This window comes from Fringilla coelebs (genome assembly GCF_963513975.1).
Source record: "Fringilla coelebs genome assembly, chromosome: 10".
Taxonomy (NCBI): Eukaryota; Metazoa; Chordata; class Aves; order Passeriformes; family Fringillidae; genus Fringilla; species Fringilla coelebs.
In genome coordinates, this window is record NC_140036.1 from 13,930,269 (window position 1) to 13,950,460 (window position 20,192).

At 44.4% G+C, this 20,192-nt stretch overlaps 1 protein-coding gene across 1 annotated transcript in view; it reads left to right on the top strand.

Annotated features, from left to right (window-relative positions):
• The first annotated feature begins 1,372 nt into the window (after positions 1–1,372).
• Positions 1,373–20,192, top strand: part of MB21D2 (Mab-21 domain containing 2) — a 58,431-nt gene continuing 39,611 nt past the window's right edge. Inside the window, exon 1 of the mRNA XM_084212009.1 lies at positions 1,373–2,124. Within this exon, the coding sequence (XP_084068135.1) occupies positions 1,914–2,124 (211 nt within the window). The 5' untranslated portion in view covers positions 1,373–1,913. The remainder of the gene's footprint in view (positions 2,125–20,192) is intronic.

A 20,192-nucleotide genomic window follows, 5' to 3' on the forward strand; every position in this document is an offset into this window, starting at 1 on the left:
CAGGGCTCTCAAACCCGGGCAGGGGCAGGAGGCAAGAGGTGCCGAGAGCTCAGACAGGCAGCGACCACAGCAGCCTAGAGTGGAGGGCATGGGCTGAGCCGGGCTAGCAGAACTAATCCCCCAGGGCAGGCCACACACACTGCACACTGTAATTGCTCTTCTGCAAATCAGATCCTGCATGGTGCTGGTGCTATCAGTGGATGCTGTTTTGTTTGGTTTTCTGTAGGTTTTGCTGGAGAGGGAGAAAAAGGAGAGGTGGTTGGTCAAAGTCAGACAAGGTGCCAGTCAGAGGTTCATGTGACAAGGCAGCTGATCACCAAGGCTCCGATGGTGAATGAAGTCCATGCGTGTCAGACGGCTGTGAGCAGTCTGAGCACAACAGGGCCCGAGAACCCAGCAGAGGGCATGTGCACACACACACACACAAACACACACACTCCTGCCTGTACCTCTGGGACATCATTTCTTAGATAATGAGCATATCAGTACCCAAAACGGTATCAGTGGCTATAGGACAAAGCCAGAGGCACCAGGCGTTCTGCTTGAATGGTTTGTGGTTTCTGTTACAGGGTTCAAACCTGCTGAACTTCCACTTCAGATCAAGGTAATGGTTCAGAGGAGCTAAGCAACATCCCTAAACTCAGGTTTAAAGACTGGCATCTGTGTTTACAATATATCAGGCAAATCAGCCTGTAACCCCTTCGCATTCCCCTGTGACCTCTTCACACTGAGCTTAGTTCCAATTTATCCAAATGCTCATGCCTGATTTTGGTAGACACATTTTACCATAGTCTGAGACTGAGCTGAAAGCTTTTTTCCTGCCAAGAATCTTGAGAGGATAATACATATCCAAGCAGTTTGCATCCATGGAATGGCATCTAAATGCCCTACAGAAGACAAAACCAATGTATTTGTACACTCCCTGGGCAGAAAGACACACAGTTCTTCCAGTGGATGCACTAAGACATGTAACGGATCATTCCGTGTATGTTCAGTGATGGGTCAAGGCACAGATCAGGCTAAAGGGAGAAAACCACTGCAGGTTGAAAAGTTAGAAGGCATTAAAATTACATACAGAAGAAAAGGGTGTAGTCTTGTTGATGGGAGAAATGGATGAAGATGAGAGGTCTGGGCTCCTTGCCCCAGGCTACTTGACCTCAGGCAAGTCTTCCGAGATCCCATTTCTCCTCCTAGCCTTTGTCTATGTGGCTCCCAGGAGCTTCGACGCAGAGTTGGTCTCAAGCGCAGGAGTTACTGTACTTTATCTTGATCATTTCTCCTAGGGCATACCATAAAATAATTTCTTATATATATACATATATGTATATATAAAGCAACCTTCAAGATAGCGTAAGAAGCTAAAAAGGAATAAACACAGAATGCTTCGGGAACATGTGGGAAGAGCAGAGTTCACAGCCAGTTATTAATCCACTTTCAGGACAAGGCTTTTGCTGGAGTCTAAAATAAATTTAAATTTAAAAAGAAAGGGAAAAAAAAAAAAAACAGGAAGAAAAAAGATAATTTTATCCCGAGCCAGCGGTCTGGCTCCAGCCTCAGCACCCGCCCGCCGTGACGCCGGCAGCGGAGCACCCCCCCGCGGCCCGGGCCGGCGCGGGCAGCCCCGCCGCGCTGCGCTCCTGCGCTCCTGCGCTCCCCGGGCGGCTCCGCGGTGCCGCGGGCGCGGCGCGGGCGGGGGCTGAGCCCGCGCGGCCGCTTGTTGATCGCGGCGGCCGGCGCCGCTCCGGGCTCCGCGCCGGCGGCCAGCCCCGCGCCCGGGCTTGCCGTTGCGCCGCTCGCATTCTTCCATTTCAACAGAGCAAACCCCTCCTTTTTTTTTTTTCCTCTCCCTTTCTTTCCTTTTTTTTTTTTTTTTTTTTTTTTTTTTTTTTTTTTTTTTTTTTTTTTTTTTTTGCATGAAGATGGCGGCGCCGCTCGCCAGCAAGGCAGGGTCCGCCGGCACCACCAGCAAGCCTCCCTTCCCGGAGCTGGATTTCCGATCGGGAGCCAGGGTGGAGGAATTAAATAAACTCATCCAGGAATTCACCAAGCACGATCAGAGGGAGTACGACGACCAGCGAGCGCTGGAGATCCACACGGCCAAGGACTTCATCTTCTCCATGCTGGGTAGGGCAGGGACCGTGCGGGGCGGGGCGGGGGCGATGCCGGCCGGGGACCCCCGGGCAGGGCTCCCGGCGGTGCGGCACCCGCGGAGCCTTTCCCCGCGCCGGGCTGGGGGGGTCCCCGGTCGCAGGGCGGCTCTCACCCCCAGGAAACTAATTTTTCCTGTCCTATCCGACTAGCCTTTGGCAGTGCTGTATTTATAAGCTCAGAGGAAAGGCTGGGTCGCAGAGCTGGCCGGTGCCCGAGAAACACGCCGAGCCAGCAGGGCTGCAGGCGAGTCCGACCCTTTATTGTTTTTACCCCCAACTATCGAGACATAGGAAGCACAGATTTTTCATTTCTTTTTTTCTGGACCGCCTATTTTGGATATTAGACCGGCGGATGCTTGTACAGGAGCATCTCCCGAACTGCCTTTCTTGCTTAGGTTGCAAAACTCGCAGCGAGTGGAGTCAGATTGTGGCGGGGGAGTCTTCATCTGTGTGAAACTTTGAATCGCGGACAGGAATCCTTAAGCAAGGGTGAAGCATGTGTTGGCCCTTGCGGAAATCACCTGGGCTCTGGCATGACTAAGGCTTCTTAAGAGTAACTGTAGAATGACTAACAGCTCTGATTCTCCAGGTAGTCAGTTTCTGATAAATATTTACCGTGAGTTAACTAAGAAATCACTCAGACGAATAAGAGCCTTCAGGATACAAAAGGATGCTCTTTAACATGCAGATTAGACCTTGAAATCAGTCATCCAAGTTTCAATCATTGTCTTAAACATTCTCTCAAACATTTTTGTGTAAACAGCTGCCTTGGCCAGGGAATGGTTCTTTGTAGCTCAGAGGTGCACATACACTCTTAAAGCATACTTGGCACAAACCGAGTGTATGGTCTGCATGTACACTCTGAATAACCTACATCACTTTTCTCATCCGGAAACACGGAGCTGTCCTATTGCAATAATTATTATTTTCTGTCTCAAAGGATTGTCACTATGGTAGCCCACTTCCTCTAGAGCCGTGAACACACCTACACTGTCATGAGAATCTATCTGTCCCACTGGTTATCTTCTAAGGTACCTGGATCAGTAGAATTGCCCGCTGTATGGGATTTGCACGATTTTATATGTGTATTGCTTTTTCACCGAGGGCTGGACAGGATATAGCAGACTAAATTTAGCCTGAGAACAAGGACAACAAGTTGAAAAGTCAGTAGCGTGTATATTTATAGTTGCAGTTATAAATATTTCCCCCTTCCCAGTTAAACAACAACAAAAAAGATGTGGTGAAGCCACAGTTGCCTCAAAGCCTGTAGGATTTTTCTTCTTAAAAACATGATCTGGTGGAAGTCATCCAGTATTATGATCTGATACATTTTTCAATCAGGGCTTTAAATAACTGGCTGAGGAAACATGGCTGGATGGGATGGAGCAAAGAAGAGTGGAGAGAAAAAAGCAATAGCTGCTGTGGCTAGCAAGTAGAGAAAGCTTTGTATGATCCTATTTAAGCATTAATAGTCTTTGCAGGGTACAGGGATCACAGAATTTCTTCCCGCCTCGTGTAGGAGAAAGCAATAGAAAAGAAACAGAAGAATAAACTGGAGCATGCCTTGTATTTCTGCAAATACACCCTAATGCCTTGCTGTTCCTGAAACAGGGAGCCTTAGGCTGTTTAGAAGTAATGTAAATTAATGTGGTTGTCTTTGTTAATATAATGACTGGGAGATGAGCATTCTTCACTTTTAAATGTATGGCTAAACCATTGGTTTCAACAAAAAACCTTATTTCTGTCTAAATTGTACCTGATAATTTTCAGTTCGTCTTTTTTCTAAATAAAAGAAGAGACTTGAGGACTGAGCCCAGGACAGAAATGGAGATGGGATGTCTGATTTGCCTGCATTAGACCCAGAAGTTGTGTTTGTGGATCAGATCCTTCTTAGCAAGACAGGCTTTTAAATCTAAAAGGATTTAACTTATTAATAAATAGCTTTTTCCCCTGTGCCTGATCTCTCCCATACGTACTGCTCTTATCTCGTCGGGTGATGATAGGAAAATTAAACATAGCTTCCCTGATTTAATTACACTGGTGTGTAATTGGTGGATGAATGATAGGTGAGGAGACCTTGTGAAGATTCTCAGATGTTTGTACTCTGCATGGCTTGCCCTCTAGGTCAGACTTTGCTTTTAATTTGCATTAACTCTTTCTCATCTGTGTTGTCTTGCCCTGGCGTTAAGTAACTGAACTCTGGGAGATCTAAAGAGTTGGACTGTGAGAAAATTAGAGAGAGGCACTACTTGTCCTGTGTTTGTCCAAAATCTTGTGCCCCAAGCATTGAGGACTGCAAATGACTTACCTCTCTGGTGGGGGAAGTGAGTGTTTTCTGATTGTGGGTGGTTCCTGGCCATTCACAGTCCCTTTCACAGTCACCAAGACCATATGGTCTTGCCAACACCCTATACCAAAACAACAGGTGTATTTTGGTGCCTCTGTTGGTAAATTCCTGTACTCACACTGAGCTATGCCTGATAAATTCTTGTCTCTTTGATTCAGGTATGAGAGAGATTCAGAGGAGGGAAAGGCTGTAGGAAAAAGAGTGGAGAAAAGACGGTGCTGGGCAAAGGGCTGGCTAAGAGAGGCTGAGAGACCAAGTCTCTACCTGCTAGTCATGAAAGAAGCTAACTCCTTATTCCTCTGATGACTCAGTTTTGGGGGGGTTTTGTGCTTAAAAAGTGATAAAGGAGTATTTTTATCAAATGATGGTATTACAGTCAATGATATTTTGATTTTTAAAGTACTTGCTGCCATTGATGGGAGGTGCATAGCAGTCCTATTAAAAACCATTTAAGGGTACCTGACCTAGAGGGTATTATTCTTGCAGTACAAGTACTTTCAGGAAATTCTTTAATAAACACTGCCTGTCTCTTTCTGTTCAGCACCTAAATAAAAAGTGCTTTAATGCACAGATGTGGTAGGCTTAAAAAACCATATATTATGCTCTTGGGAACTAGAACATTGCATATAAAATAACTCCTTGAAATTTCTAGTGCTGTTGCTGCCTCAAACCAGCTCACGTTGTTTGGAATACCGACTCTAGAATTTTATATAGCAACAAGAGAAAGGAACAAAAATATATTAGTAAGTACAGACTGTATAGAGCTATATTCTCCACTCCAGGTACACATCAGGGTTCAGTCATCTAGAGCAGTTTTCAAGCTCTTTAGGTTGGTATTTTGTTTCTGTTTCCTACTATGAGACTTCTCAGCAAAGCCAGAAGACAGATGCTTAGGACATTTCATGCCATTCTCCATCCTGAGAAATCAAATCAGGGAAAGAACTAGTTTAAATTGGTGCTGAAGTGGCCTTTTGGGGTTTTAAGGCCTCTAGTGTGTCTTTTTGTCACTTCAGTGGTTACTTCTGTGGGAAGTGCCCACCAGGGCAGGCCATACTTTGGGCATCTGCAGCCAGCTGCAACTTAGAGCTGTTGACAAGACCCCTAGAGAGCTTGTCTCAGCACCTGATACAGGAGAGGTGGTGATCCTATTCTGAGATCATTTCCTAATTCTCTGGTGTCTGCCTGCTGCTGCGCTGGTGCTGGCAAGTGTTTGTGACAGAGGCAAGTCTCAGAGTGGAAACAGGGCTGGCATCAACAAATTATTTCTGCTGCAAATACCAGATTCCCAAATGGAGGGAGCTACCCTGCTGAGCCCCTGCGTCTGTAGCGAGGCTTCCAGCTGTTTCCTGGACTCATGGGCCCCTAAAATATGTGCTCTGGAGGTGCAGATTGCTGTGCTGACAACACAGGTGTCCTCACAATAGCTTGCCTTTGTCAGCAGCTTCTACAAGGAAAGAATTTTCCAGTTTCCCCCTGTACCTGAGGTCTGTGTTGCAGAACAGCATTGGCGCTGTGACTCTTGTGTGGGTTCCTGTGGCATTTTATTTCTCCCCTTCCCTACCTGCCATAACTTGCTGATAAAATCTATTGTAGATTAGATTTCAGGCATTGTTTGAAGTGCTACCTGTTTAGGTATGTGTCTAGGATACATCATGGAAATTCTCTGGTTCCTGTTGTAGTGTCAAGCTGATGAAATAGCAACAGGATTGGAGTGATCTCTCTAGGGTTAAGTCTTTTGTGTGTGTGCGCCTTCTCTCAAGAGAAGCCAATCATGATAGGAGCTCACTGTACTCTGAGGCCTATGTTAATAAAGGCTCCCTGCTGGCATTCCCTGTGCTGCTGAATGCATAATGCACAGCTGTTAAAAACAACCTTACTCTATCACAGATTTCATTTCTGCCCTCGCTTGTGTCTCCTCTCCCTGCAGACCACATGTTTCTGTATTTGCATTTGAGGCTGAGGGTGTTTCTTGGTGGTTTTGTTTTTCCTAATTAGGGGACAGTGTACTAAACTGGTAAGGTAAGCCTACAGAGCATTGGTAGCTTCTATTTGGTTATACCTGTCAGAAATCAACCAATTTAATCTCACTGGGAATTAGTTGAAAAAGGTTTGGTAGGCTCCTCTCTTTGTTCAAAGGAATTGTTGGTCCATATGGGTGTCATCAGTGAAAATAGGTCGAAAATCTTTGTCTCAATTTGTTTTAAGATGCTGGTATTTAACTTGCTGGACTACTGTTTTGAAACATTAGTCTGTGATGCAAAGTATTTAGTGTAATAGCTAGGAACATGTCCTGAGGGCACAAATTCTCATGGCAGGCTTGTCAGACTGCCCACCGCCTGTTCTTTCAGTCTGTGGAAATATTTGTAAAAGATTTGGGAGAATACTTGCCAAGCCCAATTATGCAATTATGTTTTAAGGGCAATTTTATAATTACAGTGGAGGATGGTAACCAGGATACAGGAGTTGTTGAGGTTTTGACTTTTCCTTTTTTTCCCCTATGTGACTTTGTGTGAATGCTAAAATATTCGGGGCAATTCTAGTTAGAAACCAGTTGTTCAACTTTCTTTTAAGCAGCTGGCTACTTTTATAGGTGAAGCTAAATTATAGATGACTCCAACGCTGCTCAGGAAGGCTGGGGACATGTTTTATTATAGCTTTGGTAATCTGCAGGTTGGATGTGTACTCAGAGACCCAGAGTAGCCCATCCACAATGTCCAGTCTAGAGGAAACTCAGAGGGTGAAAATCTGCCTGAACTTCCCAAAGAGAATCTCCAAGCTGATCAGGTTTTTGACAGTTGGGTTTGTAATTTTTCTTTCACAAATGCCAGGTTCCTGCTTTGCCTCCTGCACAGCTGAAATTTTTGCACTTTTTCTTGGGCCTTGACATGTGCACTTTTGCACAGAGGTGCACCTTTAGGGGCATGTCCCAGTCCTTTGGCTGCAAAGATGGTTTTCCCAGGCACACCTCTGGAATCTTCTCCTGCCCAGGTCAGACCTGTTTGTACTCTGCAGGATTGGTTAGATGAGAAAGTGCCAGGAAGAGATGTGGCTAAGGCCAAGATTGCCTCTCACCTCCAGTCAAGGGGTCTTGAGTTGCAAGGGCTGCTTCAGCATGACACTGTGAACAGTGACTGGGATGGCAAATTGCACTTCCAAGCATATCTGTGTGAAACCCTGTGGTGGCAGCTGCAGGTAGAGGCTCTGGAATAGACCTGTCAGGTTTCTGTGAGTCTAAGAAAAATGACCTGCCGTGGAGTCCATCACCTTTGTCTGGGTGATGCTGATGTATGAAGCTCACTTGAGAAGCAAGAGCTGTAGATCATTTGCTGTGAGAGGCTTAAGAGTTGAGTGCATTATATAGGGTGACATATCTCCTGGGTTTTCCCTTAGCAACAGCTGGGGTGGTAAGTTCCATGTCCTAAAAGAAAACCAACACTTCTGGCCATTGGTACCTTGGCCTGCTATCCTCTGAACAAGGAGAAAATTCCTTGGGAGTGACAGTCCCTTCATAATACATTACATTTAGACTCTTTAATTTGCTTGTCTTTGGGGTATGAAACAAGCAGTAGAATAGGTGGAGCTCTGGGGAAGCAAAGGGGAGTATCTGGATTTTTTTTTCCCCTTGGAAAAGCAGAAGATCTATCATGGGAGCTAAGCAGAAAGCAGCTTTGGAGGCTGAATTCACAGAATGTCCTTTACTGGGAAAAGAGCAGTGAGCCTGCATGGGAGCAAGGGTGAGAGAGCTGAAAAATGACCTCTAGCTGCATGGCTCGAGTTATTGGTCTGAGTCTTGTCCTGATGACTCGTAGAGTGGTGTGAGTTCAGGAGCTGAACTGTAGCTTTATTGGAACTCACAACCATATTTCATAGGGTCTCCATCTTAACTATGGATTTTATATCCAGTGAAGTTTTATGACTTCTGTTAGCACAAACCTCTCTTACTGTCTAAGTAACAAAAATATGGCAGTTGGCTTTTCTCGGTGGTTTTTTTGGGTTTTTTTTTGGGGGGGGGGGGTTGATTTTTTTGTTGTTGTTGGCTTCTTTTTGGTTTTTTTTTTTTCTAATGGAACTGGAAGGTAGCTTATGATACATTCAAAATAAATCTTTCAGCAGCAGCTGATGTTCCAATTGACAGATGCAGCTATGGATTTTGCTATGTTTCATTAAGAGAACTCCACTGTTTGCTTTCATTTCTACCATTCTGTTGCGTTCCCTTTTACTGTAAATAGCAATTGTCCTGGACTGAGTGGATTAATCTGGGCCTTAGTACTTCAACCAAACTGGCAGGTCTCTAAATCAGGTACTTGTACAGTAGATAAAATTTCTGCAGTTCTTTCAAAGCATTATTTCAGTGACTGTGTGGTTGTATAGGAACCGTTCAGTTTGAAGAAGATAGATTCCCTGCTCCCCAACATACTTGACTTTCGAGCTTTTAATAAACACTGGATGCTAAGAAAGACACAACAATCTTATTAATGCATTGTTTCAACTGTCAGACAGTCTGATTTTAACCTAATTTAAAGCATTTAATTAGAAGGTTTGTTAACGTACTTTGTTATGAGCATGCTGGTGTCAAAAGCACAAATACCATTGAGTGGGGGTGATTGGTTGCTCTAAGGTTCATAATATCCATGTCTTTGACACAGCAGTGGTAGCTACTGCCACCCACTCATGTTTAGGGCTGTGGGCAGACATTTTCACAGCATTGGGTGGCTTCAGCTGGTAGAACAGGAGGTGGGTGGCATCTATTTCAACCTAAGAAAATCATTCTGTGGGTGAAACACTGAGTCAGAGTGAGGACACCCTAGACCTCTGTTCTGAACTGCCCCCAAATTTATACAGATCTATGCAAGTTTCTGCATATAATCATATGTAGTAGGCCTTGGTACTATGAGAAGCCTTCCTCGTCTCCTGTGCTTCAGCAGTCTGTGACAGGTGGGGTGGTACTGCAAGAGTGGAACATTGTGGTGCTGCAGTTCTTCATGGCAGGATGGTTTAATCATGCAACTCTCCCATGTAAAGGGAAGTCTGGCTCTGAGAGTCTTGCCATGAAGAGTATTTCAATAATGAAGGCAAATAGTTGACTGTCATTTGGTGTCGATCTAGTGGCTTTGAGTTCAAGTAGAATTCAACCTCTATGAGAGAGATTACAACCTAACCCAGTTCTAGCAAGTAATCTTGTTTTGTACTGAATGGACCCCAAAGCAAAACTGGGACAAATTAGTTTAAATAATGCATCCTTTCTGTAGTGTGCATAGTGATGTAATTTGGCAGAGTCAGGCAATGTCACTCAATAGAAGGCAGCAGTTTGGGACAGAAGGCAAGGGAAAATACAAGACATGAAATCCTGCTTGGATAGCCATTAGCAGTGAATTTATTTTATTTTTTTCCCTGTCCCATGACAAACTTGTCATAATTTAGGAGAAAAGTAGAGGTTTATGTGTGGGATGTCACTGATCTGCCAAAAGCTTCTTTATATGGATTGCAGTCAGACCATACAGACCTTCTACTCACTGATGGACTGAGAGTTCAGAAATGATTTGGTTCAGAACTACTGAGCAGCGAGAAAACACTTTCAGTTGAATCTGGAAGTAACAAAGTCAGTTCTTGCTTTACTGCATAATCTGCTAGGCAGTGTGGTTTTTTTTTGTTCTAAAATGTCTTGTCTCAACTCTCCTGTTCCTGTTTGTGGGATCTTTTGGCACTGCTCCACAACCCTCTCTCAAGGATGAGTGTTTTTATTCAGTGGTGCATATTTGACCCGGTTTACAAAATCAGGTTCTGAGGTTGTGAAGGAGTAGCATTAAACATCTATCAAAAATGCTGAGACAAACATTGCAATTAGCTTCTGCGTGTTTCCCTTCAGCATTTCTACTCTTTGCATTTTAATAGTCCGAAGAGCTATGTCTTTGTGATGCTTTGGGTGACTCCTTTTGGAAATGAATCCTGTGCTGGTAGCTCTGGCTGTGTCCCATCCACAGGCACGTGCTTGGAGATATTTTGTGTTTGTTTTGTACCTTACTAATTAATGTGTAAGTTAGTGGTAGAACAGCAGGAAAGCTGCGTTTGCTGACACTTCATGAAATAATGATTTAATCCTTTGTGACACATTCCTGCTGAGTGTCAAAGCTGATAACTCTAATCTCTGTCCCTAGCTCAGTGCAACAGGGACCTCTTCTAGAGGGCATTTTGCATGATCTTGCAAGCTCTTGTAGGTACTTTGTGACCAATTCATGTAAACTTTTTTTGTACATTGCCACTCTTGAGCACGATTGTTCAGGATTGTCTGGCACACTGAGGAATCTGGAGTTGAGGGCAAACAAATGAGCTAACATTTGTCTGCTTCAGAAATAAGGGGTGTCCTGTGAGCAGCAAGGAAATGCCCTTGTTTCCTTCTAAAAGCACCTCTTCCTTTGCCAGCCATCAGAGCAAGGCATGGTTCTGTCCATCCAGAGGTGCTCCTTGACAGAGCTTTGCACTGGTTTGGAAGGGGGAATGATGGACCAAGGGGGTCTCAGTGCCCTGAGCTGGAGGACCATGACTGAGACTGTGATCAACTCCCAGTCAACCATGAAATTGTGTGGGATCTGCTGCTCCAGTTGGACCCTTACAAGTCTGTGTGGCCTGATAGGATTCATCCAAGAATTTTTAAAGACCTGTTATGTTATCACAAAACCTCTCTTAATGACTTTTGAGTGGTCTTGGGAATCCAGAGAAGTCCCAGCTGTCTGGAAGCTGGCAAACATTTTGAGAAGGGGAAGAAAAAGGACCCCAGCAACTACAGGACTGTCAGTCTCACTTTGGTGCTTTGTGAAGTTATGGAGAAGATTATTCTGGGAGGTATTGAAAAACACTTTGAAGGCAACACAATCATTGATCACAGCCAGCACAGCTTCATGAGAGGAAAGTCTTGCTTGTTGAATCTGATTTTCTTTTATGACAAGGTTACAACCTAATTACCTTACCACCAGGTACAGCACGGCCAGCCAGGCAGGGGAGGGGATTGTCCTGCTCTGCTCTGCTCTGGGGCAGCCTCACCCCGAGTGCTGGGGCAGCTTTGGGCACCACAATGAAGGAAAGACACTGAACCATTAGAGAGCATCCAGAGGAGGGCTGTGAATGGTGAAGGAGCTGGAGGGGAAAGCGTGTGAGGAGCAGCTGAGGGCACCTGGAGGAGGCTGAGGGAGAATTCTGCAGCCACAGCTTCCTCCTGGGGGAAGAGCAGGGGCAGGCACTGATCTGCTCCCTGTGCTGAGCAGGGACAGGACCTGAGGGATGGCCTGAAGCTGTGTCAGGAGAGGTTTAGGTTGGATGTTGGGAAAGGTTCTGCCCCCAGAGGGTGGCTGGGCTGGAGCAGGCTCCCCAGGGAAGGGGCACAGCACCAGCCTGGCAGAGCTCAAGAAGAATTTGGGCAATGCTCTCAGGCACAAGGTGGGACTCTTGGGGATGGTGCTGGGCAGGGACAGGAGCTGGACTTGATGATCCTTGTGGTCCCTTCCAACTCAGCAGATTCTGTGAAACCCACCCCTCTTCACTCTATGTGATTCTGGATCCTGGGTGTGGATGCAAATCTGTATGCAGGGATAGCTGAGAAACTGTTCTGCAGTAATTAGTCCTTGAGATACAACAAGCAAAGCTTCCTTCTCTTCTGGCATGGACTGTGAATGGCTGTTTAAAATAAACTTTTGGTTTAATGGTATTAAACAAAAAATGTGCAGCTCTGCAAATAGAGAAGGGAATGTCACTGTAACAGCACTTTAGGGCCTCTGAAATTCATCTTTTACACTTGCAATACAATGTGCTGAATGGCAGATCAGGTATTGATATTGGCCCCTTGAAATAAGGGGCTTAAAACTTGAGTTGCTGAAATATCTGTATTTCGTAGACAGTAGGACAACCATGTGCTAAGCAATCAGTAACTTGAGGAAAATAAGAGGAATGCAGGTCTCTCTGCCAGCACAGCATGTCTCTGACAAGCTGAATTAAATGCCCATGTTTTTTTCCAATGAGCAAGCTGTAATGCACATCTAAGTGCATTATTGAGAAAAAGGAACCATTACAATTTGATTGAGCATCTCTCAGAGGCTTGCATTATGTAATAAGTTGTCTGTAAAAGTTTGACCCTGAACTTGCATTTTTTCTTAATATCGCGTGAATGTCTGTGGATGTGCAAAATTTACAGTTAAGGCAACAATGTTAGAGTGAAAATAACCCCTTTGACACAGGCTTGTAACATCAAAGACTGTTTCTGTGCAGACATTTTAATTGTCTTGGGGAGAGATTCGTATGTGCCATATAAGCACTTAGCAAAACTATTTTCGCACTATCGGAGCTGCAGAGTTAAATTACAAGTTAGTCTGGAAAATCAAAGTTTAAAAAATTATTTTCATCCTCTTAAACCTAAATGCTGGCTATGACTAGGGCACTCATGAGTTTCTTTAGAAAATAGACAAACCCTCTCACTCCTTCACCCTAAAAATCTGGAATCATCTTTTTATCTAAACTGCTTCTTAAAAATTCAGGTAAAGAAATTGGTGTTTAAAAATCTGCTCTTCTGCTGAGACCAGTCTTGTAAGACGTTGCTTGTATATGTATGAATCACTCTATTGTTCTGTGTCTGTTCTCAACTTCTTTTAAGTGACTCTTTCTTTACCTTAAAATGTGTATCTGCCTTTGTTTTATTCTGTGTGGAGGTCTGACCCCCTCCCAGCAGAGCTGTTCCAGTGTGGCAGGCTTCACTGGGCCAAGGCCAGCGCTGCTTGGCGAGGACTGTAGGAGTCCTGTGGAAGAGATTTCTGTCTGAGGGAAACAGGAGTGAGGGAGACAAATGAAGAAAATCCCCAGACCCCCAGCATGTTGATAGACCTCCTGTTGTTTTTAATTCGTGTCTGTAAATGGCACTGGTTTCCGCTGTTGTGCACCGAGACAATAATAAATAACAATCCTTAGCATTTATATACCACTTCACAATTTTCAGTGTGTTCAACACACATTAACTAATTCAGCTGAGATGCACATGTTCTGTGAGCAAAACTACTCTTCTTGCTGCCCAGGGGAACCTTTTATTACGGCTGGGACAAAGCTTTTCTTTTTACCCTTAACTGGAGCTGTTGGCAGGAATGTTCTATACAGGGCCTGTGTCTTTCTTCCTGAAGGTTTTAAGCATTTGCATGTAGCTCTGTTTGCACAGGAACTGGACCACTCCCAAGTCGTATGTGATACTATGAAAAAGATGTGCTGGAAACTTATCTTGGTATTTTGTGCTGCAAATATGCAGACCCAGGGTTAATAGATTTGTGGTTTCAGAAGTCATTGGGTTAGCAAAGATGTGCAACATTAAGTGCATCTTTCTGTGCTTCCATAAGGTCTTCAGGGCTCACCATCTCCAGTGGTCCTCAAGGCTCAGGAGGGGAATAAGTCTCTGTTAGTTTTGACTGTGTTGGATCATCACACCATGTGCTGAAGAAAATTGAGGATGCTTGGTGGTTTTGGTGCACTAGATCCAGCACTTGCTAGGCCACCAACCTGTCTTTTGGGGCAGGAGAAAGCTCAACAGAAGCCCGTGGCCATGTGAGAGGTGTTTTGAAGGCAATTAAAGACATTATGCCCTATTACTTGTAATCCTGAATCCCAAACATGCACTGGCATGAATCCAACCTGTCAGGCACCTGACTCCTTTTCTGCCTTGGCATTTTGCATATGTGTACAGAGCTGGTGAGAGGGAGTTCGATGCATCCCTGTCTGCATCTTCAAGCTGGGCAGGGCTGGTTCCACATTTTCTTTCCAAGAATAGCACCATTTTATCATTCCATTTGGGTGACTAGAAGATAAGCATCTTATTTAATCAGGTCATATAACGTGGGATTAGTGGTTTACCTTGGGAATAACTGTTTTGTAGTCTTTGTAAATTGGTGCCTGGTACTTCAGAATGGTTTTACAGTTGTAGCTCTTTTTCTGATCTGAGAGATTTAGTTATAGCTAGTGGTCACACTTCTGGATTTCCTCTTTGTCTGATCTATAGTAACCTTCTGATTTGGAAGTGGTGGCTGCAGGTTTGACCTGAAACTGATTCTGCAAGACCAGCATGGAGTATAATTTTCCTATAAATGGTTGTATGAACCAGGAGCACCATTAGCCTTTTAGTGACCTAATTATGCAGGCAGGTAGCATTTTGGGATCAGAACTCTCATCTTGCTACAGCTCTTCCTTCAGCTGACAGTGCATGAGAGAAGAACAGCATGTTTCTTGCAGGTGATGATTTCTCTTTCAGTGGCTTTGATATCCTCATTTTGTGTTTGAAGGTAATGTGCAGATTGCTGGGTGGCGTCACTCAAAGTGACTGACTGAGCTGCTGTAGCATGTGAAGATGTCTCCAAGACAACTGATTTCCTGGTCAAACAGCACATTGGCTTCTGCCACAAGACATTTTAAGGGAGCTGCTGAGCTGAAGGAGCAAGATATTTTAACAGTTAATTATTAGCACTCTAGCTGCCAAATGCAGCTCAGAGTCTAAGGCTGAAAATGTACCTATTGCACACTATAAATGAATAACTTTAAATAAAAAGGATTGTGTTATTTGATTAGCAAACTGATTTTTCAGAAAACTTCTACCAAATAATAGGATTTAATTCCCCCCCTTTACAGTTCTTTTCCTCCAGTTGTTATATGTGGAATTTAGGGACCTTCTTTTACTCTTACGTTTTGTTGTCTATGTCCCTGCTCCCTTTCAGCTTTGCTTTTTAAGTATTAGTGTGCCATATTTTTTTCTAAAACATACACAAAAAATCAAATGTTTGTTTCTGTTTTCCTTATGCTCTAAAACTCAGAACGGTTTAGTGACTCCATTCTATTCTAAAGTTAGGATAATAAAAGCTTGAAGCACTGGGTTTTTTCCCCTGTGTTATCCCCTCCTCCCAGTCCCCTTTGTCTCCAGAAGAGCAGTGTTACTGAACAGGTGTAGAGCATTTCAAATTTTTTTCTTCTGCATTTCAAATTTTAAACTTTTCTTTGGAAAATATTCCTACGTCCATCCTGTTTCAAGGTACTTGGTCCAAACCAAAATCAAAAATACCCACTTGTTTTCCTGCCCTCCTTGCAAGGCTTGGCTGTTCTGCTCAGCTGAACAAACCCCACCTTTGTCTTTGCTTTGGAATGAGAAACAAGCAGGCTTGTTGATTTCTGCTGCATTAATACTCTCCTTCCTCACAGAGATGTAGTGGTTATCAGGGGTAGGGTGGGAGCTGCTGGCTGCTGTTTCCATGAGATCTCCAGCCCCAGAGGCAGCACAGACTGAAGGAACACGAGCAAAATGTGCTTTGTGCAATGGTGGGTAGTGAGAGCACAGAGAGTGCTGAGAACGCTTGAAGATTTTCAAATAATGTGCAGGAGAGCCAGGGGGTTGTATCCCTGCCCTGACCTCTGTCCCATGGAACATCTGAACCTGAATTCTCAGCTAATAACCCCTAAGCTGCCTTCTCTGAGCGGGGAATTTTAGGAATGCGCATTTCAGCACAGCCTGGCTGCTGCTCACCCTCTGCTCAACCAAGAGCTTTAGAAGCTGGTGTGGGGTTGGTATTGCCCGGATAAAACCCCATTGTGGTTTGCAGTATTCTTTAACTAAAGATTTATTTTCCTGGGTAAAGTTCCATTTAGAACAGCAGGAGTCAACATCAAAGAGCTGGAGAAAGGCCTCTTCCCTTTCCCTGACACAGCACAGCTTCAACCCTCTCCCTTCAGCATCCCCTCTCCCAATTCCTTTGTTTTTAAGGCATTACAACTTCAGTGACTGGAATATTGAAGAGACTGTAGTTAGTGTTGTGTTGCCCAGAATTACAGGGGCAGTTGATCTAAGGAGGTAAGAGGAGGAGTGGGAGGGTAGAGCCAGTATCACTGACGCAGACCTCTCTCTTTTGATGTCCCCTCCATGCTGATGCAACTCCATCTTCAGCCTCCAGCCTCTTGAGTAGTTCCTGCTGGAGGATGTGGGATGTCTGCTCTTGACCCATGTGGGAGGAAGTTGGGACACTGGTCACAGAGCTGGCCTTGGTCACCACCTGCTTGGCTTTGCGTACAGCTCTGTGGACCGTGTGCCTTTAGCTGCATGTGTGTCTCACACAGCGAGGCAGCAGGAGTCTGTGGGTTTGTTTTGGAGCAGATATGGTGACAAGGACACTCCTTACTCACCCCTGTCTCTGTTTCTGGTGGGTAGTTGAAAGTCCTTCTATTTGCTTTGAAAAGCAGCTGACAAAGGAAGGCAAAGCAATTTGTGTCCTCAGCAGGGCAGAATAATCATGTGACCAGCATCTCTGAAAGATCTCAATGGTGCATCTTGGAGTCTCATCCAAACTGTGTTAATGCAGAATTCCTACACATGCAGGCATTCAGTGCCACACTTGATAACTAGGCAGTGATTCAAGCTGTTTGAGATCCTGCTTGCAGTATGAGAAGCAGCCTGGACCAAAATGAAAACCCAGGGTGATTCTGGAGGAAAATGTAAGGTTATTTTTAGGATTGCTGCTATTCTGTTGTGCACCAAGGAAGATAATGCTCCAGCTTTGCACTACAGGTCAGCATTGTTTGGCCTTATTCCTCATTTCTTGACCTCATCTATTTTAACTGGCAAATACTGTTTGCTTGAGCACCTCCTTTTGTGACCCTGCATCTAATTCATCTAGGTGCTGGACAAAGCAAGGGTTTGAAGCAATCCAGGGCTTGTGTTCTGTATATAAAATGCAGTTAAATTTGTTCCTGGTCATCTTGCAGCAAAGCTATTTATGCCCTGCCTATGGTCTGGCTTGCAAGCTGCAAATGTCCGGATAGGATTTATTATCTCTGACCATAAAATTTTAAACTGCTTTTAATAGTAGATATTGAATCACTCTGCAGAATTTCTGAGTTCCTAGGAAGGCATTTTGTCTGCCAGTAACCTTTGGTTTCTGAGAGCAGAGGCAGGTTACAGGGCTGTTCACAGGATGATGATGGTGAGGGACCTGTGTGCTGGCCAGTGTCCAGGCATCTGTCTGGCTCCAGAGAGCAGAGCCAGGCAGACCTGGTACGGCTGTGATGTGACTGAGGGATGTTTGTATTGGTGTCTGGGTGCAGACACTCTGCTAGGACACAGGGACTGAGTGTCTCTGCTCTTGGCTTTGTTCCTCCCTGATTGAAGTATCTTTGACACAGCAAGAAAACTGGAATTCGGTGCTTCAGCACTGAGCTGCTTACAACAAGCTATTTTATTTTTTATACATGTCTAATAAATACTGAACTGTTCAGTGTTGTCACTCAATGTGGCTTTGTCCCTTGCTGCTGGGAGTCTCTGCATAGATTTCTCTTGAGACTGGCAAAATGCTTCCTTCAGGATGGCGTGAGAGGCACAGTGTTCTAGCTGAGGCTGTTGTTTGTCACCTTTGCCTAGAGAGCAGTGGCAGCACTAAAACAGAATCTAATGTTTCTTAAGTCAATTAATGGCCTTAAAGCCCTTTTCAGGAAGATGCAAAGACAGCTGTGGCAGGAGATGTCTTCCTTGCCAAGGAGGGGGAGATGCCACCTTCTGTGCTGCCCTTGCAGGGGAGGCAGAGAGCCACCCAGGGCTTCCCACTCTCAGGCCTATGCACTTTACACTGCTCCATCTTCCTCATGGCAACCTAGCTTTCCATTTCATCAGCAGGAGTACCATTTAGTGTGTTTTGCTTTAACCCAAAGCTGCACATCATAGAAAACAGTCATCCAAGACTAGGCTGGTAAGAATTGTTTGACATCAGCATATCAGAAAAGGTTGCAAAAATGTACAGTATGCTGTGGCAGAGTTTTCCAGAGCTTCTGCTTGACTGAAGCAGGAGAACTCCTGTCCCTAATATGATGTTTAAAACCACTGTTCAAAGCAGTGCCTGCAGTGATGGCAATTGGAAGCAATCTTCTGGACCAGAGTAGCCAAAAGCTTAAAAACATCAAATATTTGATAATTTTCATCTTCTGGAAGATCTGTGCTGTCTAACTCAGGGGTTATTTAACTTCCCTTATGGTGGGAAATGCAGGCTATGATCAGTAGAGACTGGTAATCCTGGACCAGGGTTTAAGCAAAACCACTTTCAGCAAGAATGCTTTCCACAAGTGGTTCTGCCCGTCTGAAGTTAAAAGGAGACTCTGACTTTTCCTCTGCTCATTCTCACACCTCTAAAGGTTGAGCAGTCCATTCTCTCAGTGCTCCATATGGCTTCTTCCCATATTAGAAAGGGAGTTGCAGAATATGGGCATCCCAGGGTGCATGCGTCTGTCTGTCTGGACCTGTCCCATCAATTAAACAGCAGCTGACGTCATATTTGAAGGTCAGCTGTTTTATAACCTAATATTATCTTTTTTTTTTTCCCCCTCTGGGTTTATTATCTCTCTCCAACCTGCAGCTCAGCACCATCTGGTGCACACAAGGGAGAAAGATTAGAGAAAGTAAAGCAGCTTTGTTCGCTTCCCCCATTGCTTCCGATGTACAGAGGAGTCGGCAGTCTCCTGCAATATTGAATTTTAAGTGGTGGGGAGGGCTGGATCCTGTTTGCTATCTGAGAGAGGGAAAAATAGTCTGTGCTTACCAGCAGCCTGTCAGGAAGTGTCTCAGGATTCCTAAGGGTCTTACTGTGGCCACAAAGTGTACATTGCTGGCATTTTATTTTCTATTTAAATACCATTGGTGTTTTTATGGCCTGTTTTTCTCAGCACACATATTTTCCTTACCTGTAAATCGCCAGGAGCACTCCTAAATGAGGTACATGTGCAGTGCTGACCCCAGCTAGAGTCTGACTTGGAGGTGAAGATCTCTGAGCACCTGAAGTGCATTTACACCTGACAGAGCCAAGTGTCACACCACAAGCATGTCCTGCCACACAGAGGCGGCTCCGTCTTCCCTGGTGGCATCTGTCTGCACATGCCAGGGAAGTGAATATTGACTTACCCAGCCTCAGCCTTCAGGGAAGACATGAGTTGTTTTCATTTCATAGGCAGGGTAGGGTTGCACAAAAGCTTCACCCTCTCTCCCATCCTCCCTCCTTCTTTTTCTCTGTCCATCTAGAGGTGTGATTGCTTTCTGTCCAAACTGCATGGTGCTGATTTTCTGTAAAGGCAAAGCTCTTTTCCTTCCAGTAATAAAATAATAATAATTCTAGAATGCTGTTCTCCTCCTCCAGCTGGTGTACTTGCAAACTACTATCTTGTTGCTTTTCTTCAGTGTTTCAAATTTTGCATTTGGCTATTTTGAAACAAAATTTCTTTAGGCATAAATAACTATTTTTGGCTGTTGGGAAAGGATAGATAATTGTTGGACACAAATAAAAAAGTTTAATTATGAAAACAGTTGGCTGACTGGTGGTGCATGGCACGTACATGGCACTGTATCATAAGACATAGAGACTCTTTTTTGTCCAACTTTCCATTGGTGCTGTGTAGCCTTCTCCTAAACTGTGATTTTGTCAGGGCAAGGTCACTTCATACAGATTCCTCTTTTTGGAGAGAGTAGAACAGCTTGGGGGGGTTTTGTGGAAGTTTAGTTTCAGTTTTACTCTTCTAAGAAAAAATGACGTTAGTTTCTAGGTTCTCCTACTATATAAAGAATCTTGAACAAACGAAAGTAGAATTTCAAAAGAGGAAATTGTATTTGGAAATAAGGAGGAAGTTCTGGTTTTTTCCAGTACTTTAGGCTTAGGTCCAAT